Below are 18,109 nucleotides of genomic sequence, written 5' to 3' on the forward strand. Positions count from 1 at the left end.
TGTCTGTTCTGACAGTTCACACTTTGGCAGTGTTTCTGGCAACATGATCTTTTGTCTAGTTGTGTAACACCTGCTGTTGTTGGGTTTGAAACTTGAACATCACAATACGGATCACTGAAGTGAAGCAAACTTTTCCATCATTTCCCCATGAAACATTAGTTCCATATTTTACCAGCTTGATCCCACAGTCCAAATTGTCACATACAATGTGGTTACTCCTTTTATTAATATGCGATAAAACGTCTATGCTTCAGTTAAATCTACTCACTGTGATATAATCCTTTATTTTTCTCTAACATATTTGTCTTTAGATCATTCACCTGAAAAGATTTCAGTTTGTAAATGGCCGCTGGATAAAATCTCAGAAAATTGTTAAATTTCCCCGAGAAAATTTTGACCCAAGTGCCTTTTTGGTACAAAGGGATCCAAGTCATTTTCAAAGAAAGCAATTAACTCCTCAAGTTGATGACCTTCCTGAACCACGGACCCCTCTCCAAGGGGAGTCCAAAAAAATAGATCTGCAGATTACTTACACAGCAGAAGGAGATGCACTGAACAGAAGTCCATCGTCCCTTAACACCACCAATGTCTTGAATAATATCAAAGGTAGGTAATAATTAGGGAAGATACGCTGATACTTGGGAAAAAAAATAGTTTTATGTCTTTTTTGTTTGCTTGTTTGATAAAGCTCTGCACTTATTCTGAAATGATCATTTCTGATGTTGCTTGCTCTGCAAAGCTTAGTGAAACTCTACCACTTAAAATAATAATAATTAAAAAAAAAATAGTGACAAATATTGGGACTGTCTACTTCGGTGTAGTGGTCTGGATTAAGACTGAGGAATTTGCTCCTGCGTAAGAGTTAAATTTCAGTTTATAAGCATGTGTGTGCCTGCAGATACTTCTACTCTTACATAGTACTCAAAGTTGCAATTAAACTGTTTTTTTGGTGTTTGGTTATCTGAAAAAAAAAAAAAAAGAAAAAACTTCTAATAAAAATTCTAGACCATGTATTTACTTACCTTAATTGTCCACATGTTTTCTATTCTAGCATCTCCATCTCTGGGGAGGAAAAGTGGAACCAGCTGTCCTTCGAGTAAAAACAGTAGCCCAAACAGTAGCCCAAGGACTTTAGGAAGAGGCAAAGGCCGCTTGCGGCTACCACAACTGGGTAAAAACAAACTGTCAAGTAGCAAAGAAAATTTGGATGCAAGTAAAGAGAACGGTACTGACCAGGAGCAGAAATTTACTTCTGATCGAAGCGATGCTCTTACCAGAGGGCAGATTTTGGGTGGTAGCCAGAGTGAACTGTATACTGCTCAGGACAATGAGGTGACTCTAGCCAATGGATATATTTGTGAACAGAATGCATATAGTAACGGCAGTATCAACGGTCAAATTGATAACCACAGCGAGGATGATATTACAGATGACCAAAGAGAAGACGTTTGTGTTAACCCTATTTACAATCTATATGCAATTTCGGTAAGTTGGCTTTTTATGCGAGTAAACGATCTTTATGTGGCATTGATTTGACTAAATCTTGTTATTGATTACGTTACAAAATTAGAGATTTATCAAAAAAGAGAACAAAGTAGAGCCATTGTCAGCAAAGTCAATTTAGTATAAAACTGAACGCAGCTCAAAAGTATCTGCGTGTTTTTTCTTCTTGAGCATATAAGCTTAGTAAGCTCCAAGCATTTCAAAAGGAAAGAAAAAAAGTGAAGCACAGTCAGAATTAGCACCAGCAGTGATCATGTGACCATTTTTAGCTTTTTTGAGATTAGAAAACAATGAAGTAAAATTTGGTGGTAAAGGAAAAAGGCAGAAAGGTGTGAAAGGGAGGCTGCGTGTGGATCGGGCATGTTGAGCTGCTGGGCTCAGCATGCATGAGATGTTTTTGGCATGTTTAATGTGCCAGATGAAGGAGGTTTTGTTTAAGAGAATCTGTAACATTTAAGCATCTTCGGCATGTATAGATTGTCATAAGCCATTGTCACTTGGTTAAAAATCATGAATTTCTTATACTGCTCTGTGAATTCTGTTTTGATGTTTGATCCAAAATTTTCTTCTTCATTTTCTTCAGTGCCATTCAGGAATTATGGGAGGGGGTCATTACGTCACTTATGCCAAAAACCCAAACAACAAGTGGTACTGCTACAATGACAGTAGCTGTAAGGTAAATCGTTTGTTTTTGTATTGAATAATTACTGCCTTGGGTACTTAGAGCCAAAGAAACTTATATTTTGTGAGAACCATTCTTTTAAAATCATGAATATTTCAGAAGTATTTCAGACAAATATTAAATTTTTAATCTAGGGTATACATGAGGTTTTATCAAGTTAACATCTGTTCATCAGCTGCTGTAACGTGGTTAAGATGCTTGTTTTGTACAAAATGGAAATGTTACTAAAAATGGAAGTCCAAAAATATTTTTTCACGATGCTAGCTGTTTTGTATTCATTTACTGATTAATTAAGTTCCGGTATTTCTAAGTATTTGCATTTAACACTATAAAATGTCATACTTTTCAAGTAAATAATGGAACCTGATAGCTGCAATAAGGAAGACAGAAAACGTGATCCTTCTTGTTGTAAACAGCCACTTAAAAATACCATTTCTAGGGCAATTGCGTGCATTTTGAGTTCAGTGGCAGTAACGTAATTGTACCACTGCCTATTTCAGAATGTGTTTTCCTGTTTTTTTCAGGAATTGCATCCTGATGAAATCGACACCGACTCTGCCTACATTCTTTTCTATGAGCAGCAGGGGGTAGACTATGCACAATTTCTGCCAAAGATTGATGGCAAAAAGATGGCAGACACAAGCAGCATGGATGAAGACTTTGAGTCAGACTATAAGAAGTACTGTGTTTTACAGTAAGCGGATGATCTTCCATGGACTGTTTTGAGAATGTGAGGGATAACACCCTGAAACTTACATTTGGCAAAAATGTTATTGAAACAGATAAGCTAAGTGTAGTTATTGTACCCCGTGATCTGAAAGCACAAAAAGAAAACCCTAATTAAATAGCAGTTAATATAAAGATAGTATTGTTTTGTTCTGTTATCTCACTACATGCTCTAAACATTTCTGATGTTAGACATCAGGCTGAGACTGCCATTTGGCCTTTAAATAAAATGGTTTGAGAAAAGCCAACTAGGACCAAATAAGAGGTAAATTTAATAGTCCAAATAAGAGCTAAACAAAGTAGTGTAGAGTTTACCAACTATTCTAACAACCCCCTAAAGCTCTCTTTAGATTTAAGATAATGGGGAAAAAAATGTAGTGTTGTCTTTGGACAACATGATATTGCTACCTCCTTTTTCCTGCAGTTTTATTGCATTTTATTGGCAAAACAGGGAAAGTAAGAGAACGGAAAGTGCACAAATTTAAAGAATGACCATCACGAGTAGGAAAAGTTTCCAGTTTTGCCGCCACTAACGTGTCAGTTGCTTTCTTTCTGTATGTTGGGAGCACAACCAAATTATAATTTGAGGTGAGATTAATTTCTACTCTTGAATGGTTTATTATAACTGTGTTTTCTCCACGTGTTGGCTGTGCAGATCAACAAGTTTCAGGAATGGCTTTTCTGCCTGAAGTGTGCTATCTTAAACTTTTGAGATGCCTCATTAAGAAACTTCAGGTTGAAGAGAGTAGCTGTGATTACACGCATGGTGTCTTAAAATGTGCACATTGCACAAAATGTTCCCAGCTTTTGGAAGGAAAGATGCTTGAGCTTATGTTTCATAACTGGTGTTGCTTTTAAATTTGCACTTTTAAAAATTCATATAATTAAATTCAAAAACATAGTTTGTTTTTGTTGTCGTAAGGGCTCTGGAGTGAATGGCTGTGAATTATCCACTGTGTATTTCAAACAAATAAGAAGCTGTGGTTGTCAGGTAGCTATCGTAGCATTCATGGATTTGTATTATTTTTTTATTGATTTCTTAATTTAATAGGGTTTCTCTTTTCAAACGTTGGTTGCCTTTCAAATTTTCTTTCTTGTAACAGGTTATGCTTATACTTGCAATTAAAACAAAATTGCTTTCCGTGCCCTTGCAAGATGCTCTTTGGAGTCAGTGGGCTTACTGCATGAAGGAAAGCCTGAGCAAGTCTTAGCAGAGACTGGAAAAGAGATGGTTATTTTTTGAGTAGGCATTTCTTTAAACATTTTCAGTGTTAAATTGTTTGCATATACGAATGAAGATAAATGTTTCACCTTTTGTTCTTCCGCTGAGTCTAAGAAGCTTACTAATTCCATGTGTCATCTTCCAAATTCTTTAGATTTTGTATCTTCACTAACAATTGATACTTACATCATTGATCTCTGAGATAAATGTTTGGCTTCTTTTTAGTGTGTTTTACAAGAATGCCAAGCCTACCAGTCACTGTATGATTTCCAGAAGGATCTGGGTTTTATCTGTTTAAAACATTATATCAGCTCATCTTGCTGTCTGTACTCCGGCAAGAACTTCCCTGTCTTTGTCGGAGGTTGTGCCTCTGTCAGGACAGCAGATGAGTTCCCCCTGAAGTATTGTCTTACTTGTGAGGTGTTGCTCCCTATCCCGTTGTTCTGGTTTGATCCCGCAGGCAACTCAGCACCATGCAGCCTTTTGCTCGCTCCCCCGACAGTGGGATGGGGGAGAGAACCTGAAAAAAGGTAAAAGCTCATGGGTTGAGGTAAACACAGTTCAACAGGACAGAAAAGGAAGGGGAGGAGCTGTCCCGGGAGGAGCTGTGTTTCAGTACCAGCCACTTCAGAAGCAGCTCAAACCCCTTCATACACTGCCAGTATCTCTTTCAGCTGCAGTTTAATGGGCGTCAGAATCCCCGACTCCAAAACCCTAGGGGCTGGCCTTGAGTCTCCCTGGGCTCTTTCTGCCAGAGGCTCCAGGTGGGGCCGTTCTCCCCGAGGGCCCCTCTAGTCCTGGTCAGAGTATTCATCACTCATTTCTTTGGTAGTCATATACCCAAGCCTCTAGGGTCAAGGTAGATTTTCCATCCAAATTCCTCATGTCCTGTCCACGGTTGTGCAGGTAAAACCAGGGGGGCACGTGGTGTGTACCCCCCATATCCTCCACTTAGGCAGAGCAACGCTTACTCCTAATAGCTGAGTGGCTTCCCTGCCCTCTAATTCCAGGCTACTGGTCCCGTTATCCCAGCATCAGAGCAGCCAGGTGTTGATGTGCTTGCCTGGATGATGGCTGAAACCCTTTGGGAGATAGTTGCAGCTGGGTCAGGGGTAGGAATTGGGTGTCTGCTGCCTTGTTTGATGAGATCTGCCTCTTCCTTGTGTTCTGTGGTAGCCCTGCTTCGGAGCAGCCTGCCTCGTCCGCTTCTTTCAGTTCTTAGTAGGAGTTTCTTCTCTTGCTAAACGAGCTAACTCCTGTGTCCTGTGTTTCTTCTTGAACATAGGAGCAGCTGACTCTGGCATGGGCTGGTTCAGCTGCAGTACGTGTTGCGGGGTTGGATTAGCTGCAGTGCCTGCGTTTTGTTGCCAGATCCAGAGACCTTCTCTTCCCCTTGCGGGTGCTGAATAGTGTTGAACAGGGCTCTCGGTAGACATGGGCCAGGTCCCAGCACATGGCAGCAATCTGTGTCTCTGCAATTGCCAGCGTGACAGCATACCCTTTCCAAATATTTTCCTAGCTTTTCAGGGTTCTGCACTTGTTCAGGGGTGAAGCCCCAAAGCACTGGAGGTGCCCACTGCCCCAGGTACCTGCCCACACCCTCCCACGCTCCTGGCCACTCCTAACTATGCTGCCTCCGGGCAGATCTCTGGGTGGCATTCTTAAATAGCTGTTTAACCTTAAACAAAACAAGAAGCGCATTCAGGAGACATAGCAATAGGAACATGTTGGTTTGAACATCCCAAGGTTATTCAGAATTCTCAAGAGATACTGTGACTAGCCTGGAGGAGAAAGGGAAGGTGAAGGAGAAAGGGAAGGGGAAGACGTGCGGGGAGAGTGTTCCCATTGTCTCCCCCATAGATTGTCTCTCTAGGAAAAAGGTAAAGAATGTAATTATTAATAGTTGCTGAGAGATGGTTCCTGAAGTATGAAGATAATGGTAATGTAGAGTACAAACACCAGATTAATCTCACAACCAATAATTTTATCACATCATAAGCCACTGTTACCCAATACAGCAAAGCGATAACCTTAAACCAGACCCCAGAGATGTTCAACAGGGACAGGGAGCGTAGGCAGCAAGCGAGGTGTAACACAACACGGCTCTGAGAACAAGCACAACTCCGAGAGCAAAAATTCCAACATTGTGACCAGCAGCTGTTGAACTAATACAACGCTTCTACCAATTTTGTTTTAATGTGCTCTGGTCAGCTCTGTCGCTATCTCAACCCTTCGTGCCCCACGCTGGGTGCCAAAAGGACGGCTGTGGTTTAACCTGGCTGCCAGCTCAGCATCCGCAGCCGCTCCCCCCGCAGTGGGATGGGAGTGGGAACTGAGGAAAATAATAATAAAAAAAAGGTAAAAGCTCATGGCTTGAGATAAAGACAGTTTAATAGGACAGAAAAGGAAGGGAAAACAATAGTAACAGGAGATAAAAGACTATAAAACAAGTGACGCACGATGCGATTGCTCAGCACCTGCCCACTGATCCCCAGACCATCCCCAAGCAGTGGCTGCACCCCCCAGTTTTATGTTCACATGATGCCCCTGGTATGGGATATCCCCATGGCCAGCCTGGGCCAGCTGTGCTGGCCGTGTCCCCTCCCTGCTCCTCACGCAACCTTGGGCAGCACGAAGCCGAGTCCTTGGCCCTGTGCAAGCACTGCTCAGCAGCACCTAAACATCGGGGGGGTTGGCAGCATTGTTCTCATCCTAAATCCAAACCGCAGCACCACACCAGCTACTAGGAAGAACATTACCTCTGTCCCAGCTGAAACCAGGACACCCATACACTCTTATCTTTAACGTGGTCTAAACACTGAGACAGAAGAAAGGCGCAAATTGTGAGTTTCTAGGTTAGAAGGGTTATTTTCAGTTCCCGTTTGTCTGTTCCTCCCTGCGCAAACTCCATGAAAAGTGAAAGATTTTCAATTGATTTACTTTAAAATGTTTTATTTAAGCAGGTAGCACAATCTACTAATGTTATTTGATCTTTTGTGTTTGTTACATTGGTTGTAATTAATTTTTTAAAATTAAATTAATTCATGATTTAGTAGTAAATTTATTAAGTTAACTATTAACTATATTCACTTTGTAAATTATTGTATAAAACTTATTGACAATGCACTGACTTTAGAAAGATGTTAATGTACATAAATACCTTGTAAATAAATAGTGTTGATGTACTGGAATATGAGCTGTATTAAAAAAGGTATCGGTAATTGTATATGGAGTGAACCTGTTTATCTGTAACTATATTATTCAAACAAATTAAATACTGTGGATGCAGATAAAGTGTCACTTCTTGTCAGATAATTTTTACTATCTTTTTTTTTGTTGTTGTTTGTTATGAAGTTTCTGTACTGTTTTCATTAAGCTTAAATGTCTTTTTCTATCCCAAAGATTGAAATGTGTAAGCATACAGCCAGTCTCTGCAATTTGTCCAGCATTGCTCTCAGCAGGGCTGAAATATCATTGCAGTTAGTTCTACATTTTAATTTATTTTAGTTTTCCTTTTGAGAACATTCTGATTGGTTTTTAGATTTAGTCCATTTAATCCTATTTAAAATGTGAGCCAGTATACACGAGAGAAAGAGAGTGACATCTTTTTCCTTCTTAGCAGTAAGTCTGAAGAACTAAGGCACTGAATTGCATTTAATGAAATGGTTCCCTCATTTTTCTGTGCTGTATTTTTGGTAGACCTGAAATGAGATCAGTGATGACTTGAAAGCACAGAGGCTGCACCTGGAGATCCTAGTTACGTACCCCTGAGAATCCTTGTGTTGGTTATTAAAGTGCAAAAAGAAATGGAACTTTTAAAAGTATTGTTTTTGTTTGTATAGCTGGACAATTAAAATTCAAGCTGTAAGGATGGAATTATAAGACAATTATGCAAAGATTTGTATCACTTGTGAGTTTGACAGTAAGTTGAGACACAGCGTTCCATGGCGTATGCTGGATTTTTCCTTCCACTGGCACCGTGGCCATGCAGTGGTGTTCAGCACCACGGGGTGGCAGCGCTGCCTGCCCTGTCCAGCCAGCAATTTCTGAAGTTAAAACTCTTCATGTTACAATAGAATCTGAAGTAAATGGTGCTTAGTAACTTTGTACTTGCTTGCTTAGTGCTTAATTTTAGTTACTTTTGTATAACTGATCATAGACATTTCAGACTGAGCAGAGTACCCGTTTTCATCAGACAGAAGCAGATCTCAACATAGAATTCATACAAAAGACATACGAGCAAAAGGAAAGAAGCAAGTTAAAAAGTACAGTTCATAAGAACAGGCCAAGAAATAACAGGTCTGTGTAGGTGTTTGTTCTTCTCCAGATAGTAGTTTGCATAGGTGGAGAATGAAGCTGCTGTATTAGCCAGCAAAGGAAATTCTTTCCTGTAGCTAAAGGAAGAGAGTCACATGCTGTGGCACAGGCAGTCATAGTTTCCTCTCATTTTCTTTTGTAACCTGTTACGTCTGTAAAATCACAGAATAACTTGGGCTGGAAAAGAAGAGGTCATCTGCTCCCTCTGAATGTTACAAGTACACCTTGCTTTAGGTATTGTGCCAGCTCCCTGTACTGTGGATGTGGTCAATACAGCGAGTGGTGTTTTCAGTTACCTTTTCCTTTTCTTTATGGGTCTTAGCAAGTGTGTTTGCTGGTATGCACCACTAACTCCGTCGGTGGCCTTCTTTTCCAAACGATTTATGAAGGGAAAAAAACTTGAAACCATCCTGAAGCTCATCTTATTTCTGCAGGTAGTACTAAAAAGTGGAATTTCAGGTAAACAGAGGCTAATTTCAGGTAAACAGAGGTTAGAGTGGCTCTTTAGGAGCATGCACTTCATCATGAATCTCAGTAACTACCAGGTTAATGCTAATGGCAGAAAGTCCTTGGGAAAAAAATGTACAGGATACGAAATGATCTTAATGTGATAAATTCTACCAGGGAGCTGGCTTGTTTGATGTGCTGCTGCTGGAGGAAGCATTTCTTTCATGTGTCAGATCCATAACAGAGATTTACAAAGAAAAGATGAAGAATATTTGAGAAAATACTGGTCTTTTTATTCAGAGTCGAGTATTAGATTTCCTCCTGAATCTTGTTTGCTGGTATTATTTTAATGCATGCCACTGTCTTTCAGAAGTGCCCTACTGGTAGGTTTTTAGATGAGGCAAGACTTCAGATTAATAAGTGGAAAGTCAGAGGCAAAAGTCTTTTATTAATCACTGGAGAGATAACAATGCTGAGACAAACTTACAGGAATAAGAGGTCAGAATTCATTGCGGTGTTGTTTGGATGTGATTTTGTAGATGGATTTCACTTTAGAAGTAAAATAAGACTTCAGAAGGGTGTGTATGCAGTCCTTGGTCTGTGGAATTTCTCAAAAAAAAAAAAAAAAAAAAAAAACTGAAATCATAACTCTAATTGCTCTGATAAGCAGACTATACCTGAACTGTATTTCCATCCAAAACTGTTTTGTTTCCAAAAGGTAGGTTCTGTATTCTCAATCCCTTGTTCAGTAGTGAAGTTTAATAGCAATTACATTTATTCTTAGACAACAATCCATTTCAAAAGTAAGTGAAATGATCTCTTATGTACATGAAGGTTTCGCTCTTGAAACGAGGATCTTTGAGCACTTGGTGTACAGTCTTGGTGTGCTGTTATGTTCCAGCTACTGCTTCTACATCTATGAGCATCTGCTCGCGTGTTTTCTTCTGGATGATATATAATGTTGAGACATTTCCTCTGAGCAGACACTGGCTGGATGAGACATACTGCAATTAAAGTAATGTGTTTTTTTTCCAAAAAGGAAGTAAATCTGGTTGAGCTGGCAACTGGACCAAAGTCCAGAGTAATCTGGCCTATCAGGAGTCATATATCATTTGGTGTTTGTTTGTTTTTTGAATGTTTCCAAAAACATTGTGGTCATGTTTAGCTGGAAATGAACTATTCTTATTTTATGGCCCTTGAGCTAAATGGATATTTAACCAAGGAGTAGCGTGCATCAGTATCACCAAGGATCTTCTGATGATGGCACCAGAGAAGCAATTGTCTCAGTGGAAATGAAGCAGTCTATTGCTGTATTTATCAGGTGCAATTGGATGGTACTTGCTCAATGCACTTGTCTTTACTGTCTAGTAATACATTTCTGGAGCATTCAGAACACTTCCTTTCACAAGTGTGAATATTCACAGTGATATTTGAGTCATTCGTGCGTTTTCAATGTTGAAAAACTACTTCGAATCAAAGAATAGCATCTCTAGTTGCTCCTGTTGTGAATTTCTCCTATGAAGGCTTTTAGGTATTGAATATGAAACAGAATAATCTAGGTACCCAAGATGTTCAGATGTGCTGTTTTCAGTAATAAAACTCTATTCAATTCTTAAGTCTGAATTCATCAAAACCAATCTTGCCGTGGTGAAGTGACCTGTGCTGAAGTTCTGCCCAGATAACTCTGCGTGTGTCTGGCAAGCTAAAAATGCCTGGCCTCAGCTTGAAGGTAGGCAGATAGCCTTTCTTCAAAGAGCCAAGTCCAAGAGCTGAAGGGCGTTTGGTCTTTCTCCCGGGAGGGAGCGGGAAAGAAGCAGAAAGGGAAGTACCTTCTTATGCAAATACTGTTTGCCTCAGCCTGACGGGAAGCATGGATGTACCAACTGCTGCCAGAAGGAGCTGACCACTGTCACTTCCCCCTAAATCTTAAAAGCCCAACTCCAAAAATTAATTTTTACCTTTATTCAATTGTTCTCATCTGTTCTGGAGTTGCCAGTTATGGCTGGAACGTATCCCCTTGTTCCCTGGACTCCCTTCGGTTGGCACGTGAGATGATGTCACTGATTTTCTCTGTATAGCCCATTAGTCCATTATCTGCAGATTGGGGCCATTAAGTGTCCTGAGAAAGCGCACGGACTGCAGGCACAGCTGCCCCCGGCTGGCTGAGCGCCCACAGGATCAGTGTATGTATTAATTTGTATTAATGTAATTTGTAACGTATTAATTTCAGCTTTTGTTATACTTTTTTCCCTTAGGTCCAGTAAATGGAAGCAAGAAGTTAGTAAAATGCAGTCATCCATGCCTGCTGATTTATCATTTAATGACAATAATCCTGACAGAATCTTGGAAGGCCATGCCTTTTGTTTGGGACCTGCCTCCAGCTTCCTTGTTCACGTGTAAAAGATTTCCTTTTACTGAAAATTAAAAGCAATGTTTGATAAGGGCTGGTCAGCAAAATCAGCCACAAACTAGAAATAATATTAAGGATACTTTGAGATTTAATATAAATCTGTATTTTCTGAGCACACTTGTAGAATCTAGAAGTGCTGCTCTTGCTGACAGTTCATCTCTGCATGAGTCTCACAAATAAATTAAATAAAGCAGGTGGGTAAGATACAGGCACCCAAATATCCTAGTTTTTGCAAATTTTTAGTTTTGTCTGTGCAAACAATAGCAGCAGGCTCTGAGGCCTACCAGATCTCTAACAGTTAAATGTTTTTAGATGTCTTTGAAGCTGGCATCCTGCTGTATGTTTATTGCATCTTTTCAGTCTAATTAACATTGCGTAGACTTCCATGGAAGTTATTACTTACTTCACGGTCAGTATTTATGGTCAAACGAGTGGTATCCACATGGTTTGAAGGAACAGCGTGTGTTTTTTGCCAGTAATAGCACCGTGCACGACACAACAGCAGTTCTTGAGAACTCTCTGATTCTGATATTCTTCCTAGTCTTTAGGTGCAAGCATCAGCGCAGTGGTTCCAGCTATTCGTGTCTGTTGCCAATATAAAATCATAAAAACAGAGCTGAGACAACGTACCTTTACCTGACTTTCTGAACCTTGCATTCTAACTTTTCACGCTTTATTTAAAAGTCAGGACTACAGAGCAAACAAGGCACCCTAAGATGGGTCACATACTGCCCTTGTTTGTCAGAGTTCATGTAGTTCCAGCCCCAGCAATAAATAAATAAATACAGCAGCAGATGCTTCACAGCCTTTGTTAAATGTTTCATCCCTGAGAATACAGGACCTCTCGTACTCGGTAAGCAGTGCCATTTATCTTAGTATTGCTGAAATTATTTTTCAGCATCAGATTTTTATTGGGTGCAAAGTACAAGCGAGATGGCTTATAGCGCTCTCGTGTGAGACGGCGATGCTCTCCGGTTTGTAGAAATAGTAGCGCCAAACTGCTCTGCACGTTGCCACTTTGAATGTTTTCAGTGAGAGTAGACTTAATACAAATGAAATAATGGTTTTATTATTTTTCACAGAACTATTGAATCATAAAATACTTCAGGTTGGCCAGAACCTCAACAGGTCATCTAATTGAGCCTTCTGCTCAAAGCTGTGTCAGCACTGGATTGAGGCATGGCCTAGTACTGCCAGATAGCATTTATTTTAAAAATATTAATAAAAATTAAAAGTTAAGTGAAGATATTCTTGTCTGAAGTACTTTCTTTTTACTTTGCTTTGTCAGTATTCAGCCAGGTCAGACTTTCAGATCTTGTCTGCTAGTTCAAGCTCCCTTCTAACTTACTCTTCTATGCCTTTTTATTTCTTCCAAGTATCCTGCGACTTACGTTGTCTTTACACCATCCAGCTGAGGGCAGGATGGTCAAACTAAGGTAGAAGAAAGGAACTGAAATTTGATATAGGAAGCCCAGTATTCATTTAGGCCCTCCATGTTTTGCATACAGCGGCCGAGATGGTTTGCAGATTAAAAATTATCCCTTCATTTAGTGCAGCATTTTGATGGAGAAAATATTTACACATTATAAATAAACCTTGGCCTCCCAATGAGAAGCTGCCGGAAAAGTAAAGAGTTCATGTTAAGAACTGGGTAACAACAAAGGAAAACTGCTGCTTCAGAGCCAGAAACAGGATCCAGCACCACCAGTGCCGAATTAAGAAAGTCTTACAAATTATGTTTGTGTTACAATGTTTGGAGCATTGAGACAATGCAAGGAACAATGTGATTATAGAAGTCTGGCCCTTATATTGTTAGATCCCTCCTCCAAAGTGCTCGACCGACAGCCTGACAATTGCCCCCGCGTGCTGCTCATGGTGCCAGTGCCACACAGAAGCGTACGAGGAGAAAAAAGCGTGCAGAATTTGTTCATGAAGTCTTGCCCGAGTTGGGAGGAAGAGTTCAGCAGCAGGCAGTAGATGAGCATGTCCTGATGTCTCCAATACGGCATCCGCTTTCCCAAAGTCCCCTCCGCTTCAAGATGGAGAAGGAAGTAATTGCAAAGATGGAGCCAGCCTCTTAGGTGGCATGAGGCAGGAGCCCACAGACCGGTTTCAGTAAGAGTGGTTCTGAGCTGATACGAAAGGAGAACCGTGCTCCTGGGGAGCCTGGGTCAAACTTTCAGCAGCCCGCTCTGACCACACACCCGAGCCTGCTCTGAGCAGGGTGCTGAGCCAGAGACCTCTGAGAGCCCTTCCAGACTGAATTTTTGTATGATCTGAATGCATTTCCAAATTGACAAGGGTAGAACTGGCTGGATTTTTAAGCTCTGTTGTTCAGCTGTTCATGCCGCAATCTAAATCAATCCTTCACCTAGATTCTGGGTGTTTTATTTAGTGCTCAGATCCACCAGCAAACAGAACAGAAAGTTCGGTGAATTTTTGTTAGATTACGTTTTCCTTTTGATATGTAATAAAACTGCTTTGGCTACTTTTTAATCAAAAATATTCACGTTACGTGAGGGTGCTTGTCCAAGGGACAGGAAAGGATTCCACACAGGAAGGCCCGAGTGATGCATATCGACTCGGTGCATGCTCGTGTTTACAACCTTGCTCATGAGCAAGTGAATTGGAAATGTTTGCTTGCCGTGTGGTCTTTCCTTTTTATCTTCAGTTTTGATTATAAAAATGTTCCTGTTTAAAAGACGTACGCAAGGGAATAAACCGTTGGGCCCACGGCCTCTTTGAGCCTCGGCAGCCCCAGTGCTTGTAACAAAGAGAACTGCAGTGGAAGCTTTTTGATAAAATGTTGGCAGCATATCAGAGGACCGATTTGACCATGAGATGTGAACAAAGATGTCACACGGGGTCTTTAAACTTCTTACCTTTCCCCCTAGTTACGTCTTTAAGTGACTGAGTGAAATATAAGCTATCATGCCATTACCTTTGGAGTATGTGATATTTTCAAATAATGACTCAGTTAACCAAATCATTAAATTCTGCTTTTAGCATAATCCAGAGTTTTAACTGCTCAGTGAGGCATGAGGCAAACAAGCAGCAGTTTAAAGTGGCAAGAATTAAGAGTGGCCTGAAGAATTATTGGCTTTTAGCACAAAATCTGTAGGAATACGAAGCTTGACTTGTTGTTTCACCTATTTTCATTTAACTGGGGAAAAAACATCAGCTATATTTTAAATTAGCCTTCTCTTTCATGTGAATGACAGGCAGTCCAGTATAGCAAAAGGCTGAGTGTGAAGAAGGGTAGAGTTCAAATAAATAAAAAATATCAGGAATTGATTAAAGGAGGGTAAGGGATGGAATGCAGATGGGAATATCCCCTCCTAGCATATTTCACTTGTGGCTGGGCTTGGTCTCGCTTCCTTTAACAGCTGGGTTTGATGTTTCAGGGTAGAAAGCAGACACCTCCTTTACCTCAGCTTTTGTGTTCAAGGCAGCATTGACCCTTTGTCTAACAAGTGCTTGGGCAGGTTATAAATCTGTAACTTTGCACTTCACCTTTTGTGTCTTGCTTAATGACCTTTTAAAAATAAATGCAGAATGGCTGAAGGAAACAGTATCAGGAATGGAAAAGCTGACACGTATGCAACCTGAGCTCTGATTTTTTCAGCTTGCTCCAGTATGTTGAACAAAACTTCTTTTTCTTTGCTTTGTGGTTTAAAAAAAAAAAAAAAAAAAAAAAAAAAAAAAAAAAAGAGGAAAAAATGGGTCAGGGGAGTGTAAACTGCTTACTGGAAAAATGCCGCAGAGTTACTAGCCTACTGAGAGAGGCCTACAGTCGATTAAATGTGAAAACAGGTTCTTTGCACAAATACCTGTAATTTTGTTTTCAGGTGTTTGTGGAAAGCTGCTTGTTTCAAGGGATGCTTGCAAGAGCCATTGGGATTCGCTTCCTTTTTTGTTGCATAAAAAGAATAACTCTAGATTCTAATCAGGTTCTTTTGCTGTTTCCCACAATATTAAATTTAATGTACATAGCCTTGATATGAAAAAATGTATGATATCTTTTATCTGATTCTATGAAATATATATTATTCCACAGGAATGTCTTACTACAAAACGTTAAAGTTCTCCATCTCGATGAAAGGAAAATGTAAGTTTCCCACCATTTCAAACCAGTACAGTATTTTTGTGATGGCTATAAAAGGTATTTTGAATTTGTGTATACAATAGTAAAGCACCGACATTATTTTCTATTGTTTATGTGTTTTGCTTAAAACAAAAGATTACTCCAAAGGAAGGTATTTGAGGAAGAATACTTGCAGAGAGAAGCCGGCTTTATTTTCGTTGGCTGTTCTGGTTTATCAGTTAAAAAAAACACTGTACAGTTTACAGAGGGCTTCAAACTGCTTACAGGTGCCTTTGCCACAAACACTTTCAACATAGAAAATCCATGCTAATGGACTGACTTATACTGATAACGACTTGAAATAGATATGAAATATTTTCAAGTAATTTTACTACTTAAATCCCCCAGATTAACTGGGATACCAAAAGCGAGTGTGTTTTGGGCAGGTCACAGACACTATTTGTAGTTTCTCTGCATCCACAGCTGCACACCCTGGCTCAGGATGAATAGATTCAGGGTGAACCACTTGTCAAGTGTCCTCACAGCCTCTTTTTCTGCTGTGGTTCTCTAAATGGTTGCTGCTATCTATTCTCGGAGTTTAACAGCAAGCCTTGTGTTTGGTGAGCGCGTTCCCTCAAAGGCACAGCACTCTGTTAAATGTTATAAGGTCAGTCTGAAAAATGTCTTAGGTACTTCAACTTGTCACAGCACGTGATGCAAGTGCTAGCAGGGTGACTGTAAAGCTCTGCTCTCTGCTTTGAGGGAGTTCCTAACCTTCGCGCGCTACGTGCTTGTGTTAACTTCTGGGTGCGACCCTGAACCCTCTATGAGACTTTTTTTTTCTTTTGTTAGGGTCATAACTGAAGCTTCATTTCAGAATATTAGTATTTCAGCCCAGCCTTTGCACTTACCTGCTAGAGATACCTTTATGTGGCATGTTGTTCCCCGGCTGGGTGCTTCAGTCTGTCAGATTTGGACCTTTGCACTTTGCATAGATGGTCCTGCCTGGGTTACAGATTCACGCAGTAAATCACCCTGATCTAATGTGTAAAGAACATCCTACTTGAATAAATAGTGTTCCACATTGATTGGGTTTAAAGTGGTATTGATGCCGTGAGCCCAGATGTCTGACTTTCTAGAAAGGGGTGGTCTGAGAGGAGGCAGCACTAACCTGGGTGATTTACAAAGCCGTCTACGGAACTTCTTGGTTTTCTGGTAGTGTCTGATACAGGAATGAGGAACTCAGCTTCAGGAACCCAGCACGCATCACTGTGTGCTAGTGAAAAATGCAAACTGCCATCACAATAATAAGTCTCACTCCTGGCCTTCTTCCCTGATAAAGATTAAAACTTAAATATGAACTTAAAATAATTTGTAACGGAAATTGTTACAGATCGATTTTAAAAGTTGCCTTTATAGTGGTTTTTGTAGAGGCCAGTTTCTTCCAGGCTGCCTTGCTATTTGTCTTCATCTTTTTGAGAAAAATTTTCTCCTCCTTTTTGAAATTCACACCTGAGTGAATCTTAACTCTCCTTAACATGAGGAGTTGAATAAAGGGTTCCTACTGACACAGAACACAGCTGCTAAATTTTGCCATATAGTTCATTTGTTTAAAAAAATGCAAATTCATTTTCTGATTTTGCTTTACAGTCTATTTTTAATCCTCACAGCAAACTTCAGACAAATGTTTCAAAAAGTTCACTGAATTAAAAGCCTGTTTTACTGTTGTGGGATGCTGCTAGGATCCTGATTTACAATTTACAATTTGCATCTTTGCATATGTTTAGGAGTCAAGGATTGGATTACACAGCTGGTTTACTCACATTAAAGGCCGGCAGTGCTGCATGTTGCTGTATGCCATCTGTAATCCTGGGATGTTTTACAAAGGTGGGGGAACAAGGGGTAGGCAGAGAGGAAACTACTGTTCTTCCAGTTAAAGTTAGAAATCATGTTACCTATAGCATAATGCCTTAGTATACCTATAGTATAATACTCTTATAAGTCATCAGTTACAATCAAATTCCTCTTAATAAGAATAAATAGTGATGTAGATCTAGAACGCGCTGCCAGGAGCTTCTTTTAGAAATTGCTGAGCACAAATTCTAACCGAGGAGTGTTAAAAGCAGTGGTATAAGACCTTTTCTTAAATTTCCTTTAAATTAAGTTTGAAGACAAGCGGGGAAAAACAAACAAACAAACAACAACCAAAAAAAAAAAGGCAAACAACCTAGCATCAGGATCAGGTGCAGATAAGTAGACTGTTGCTAGCTAAGCTTTTATGGAGTGTGCAATGCAGAGAGCGTGATATGATGTTGTACTGAAAATGATCTATTTGCCATGGAGTATCCTGGGATAATTGAATGCGCTATAATGAGGACACAGGATGTGTTAATCATTCCATTTCAGCTTTCTTGGCAGGAACTTGGCAGTTGGTTACAGCAAAACAGGCATGGATATTTAAGTTTTTATTACCATTGCCCATGCGACCGGCAGGTTTTGTTATTGTACTGTTCTTCCTGATTTTCTGAATGGAGAAGCAAATTACTCTGCCACTTTCATATGCCCTGCTGAGAGAAACTTTTGCAATATAACTTTTGTAACAGAAACTTTGTGTCTCAACTTATATCTGTCTTTATTTTTTATTTTTTTCAGCCTCTATTTAATCTGGTTAACCAGAAAGTTGAAAACTCTAGTAAGGTCTGTCTTCTGGAGAAGTTG

At 39.9% G+C, this 18,109-nt stretch overlaps 1 protein-coding gene across 2 annotated transcripts in view; it reads left to right on the forward strand.

Moving 5' to 3' along the window:
* USP32 (ubiquitin specific peptidase 32) overlaps window positions 1-2,883 on the forward strand; it is a 71,998-nt gene extending 69,115 nt beyond the window's left edge. For both annotated transcript variants that reach the window (XM_035342927.1, XM_035342928.1), the window contains exons 31-34: window positions 312-606; window positions 1,052-1,485; window positions 2,087-2,179; window positions 2,710-2,883. In XM_035342927.1, coding sequence (XP_035198818.1) covers window positions 312-606; window positions 1,052-1,485; window positions 2,087-2,179; window positions 2,710-2,883 — 996 coding nt within the window. The remainder of the gene's footprint in view (window positions 1-311; window positions 607-1,051; window positions 1,486-2,086; window positions 2,180-2,709) is intronic.
* The last annotated feature ends 15,226 nt before the right edge of the window (window positions 2,884-18,109 follow it).

The sequence above is a fragment of the Oxyura jamaicensis genome, chromosome 19 (assembly GCF_011077185.1).
Source record: "Oxyura jamaicensis isolate SHBP4307 breed ruddy duck chromosome 19, BPBGC_Ojam_1.0, whole genome shotgun sequence".
Lineage (NCBI taxonomy): Eukaryota > Metazoa > Chordata > Aves > Anseriformes > Anatidae > Oxyura > Oxyura jamaicensis.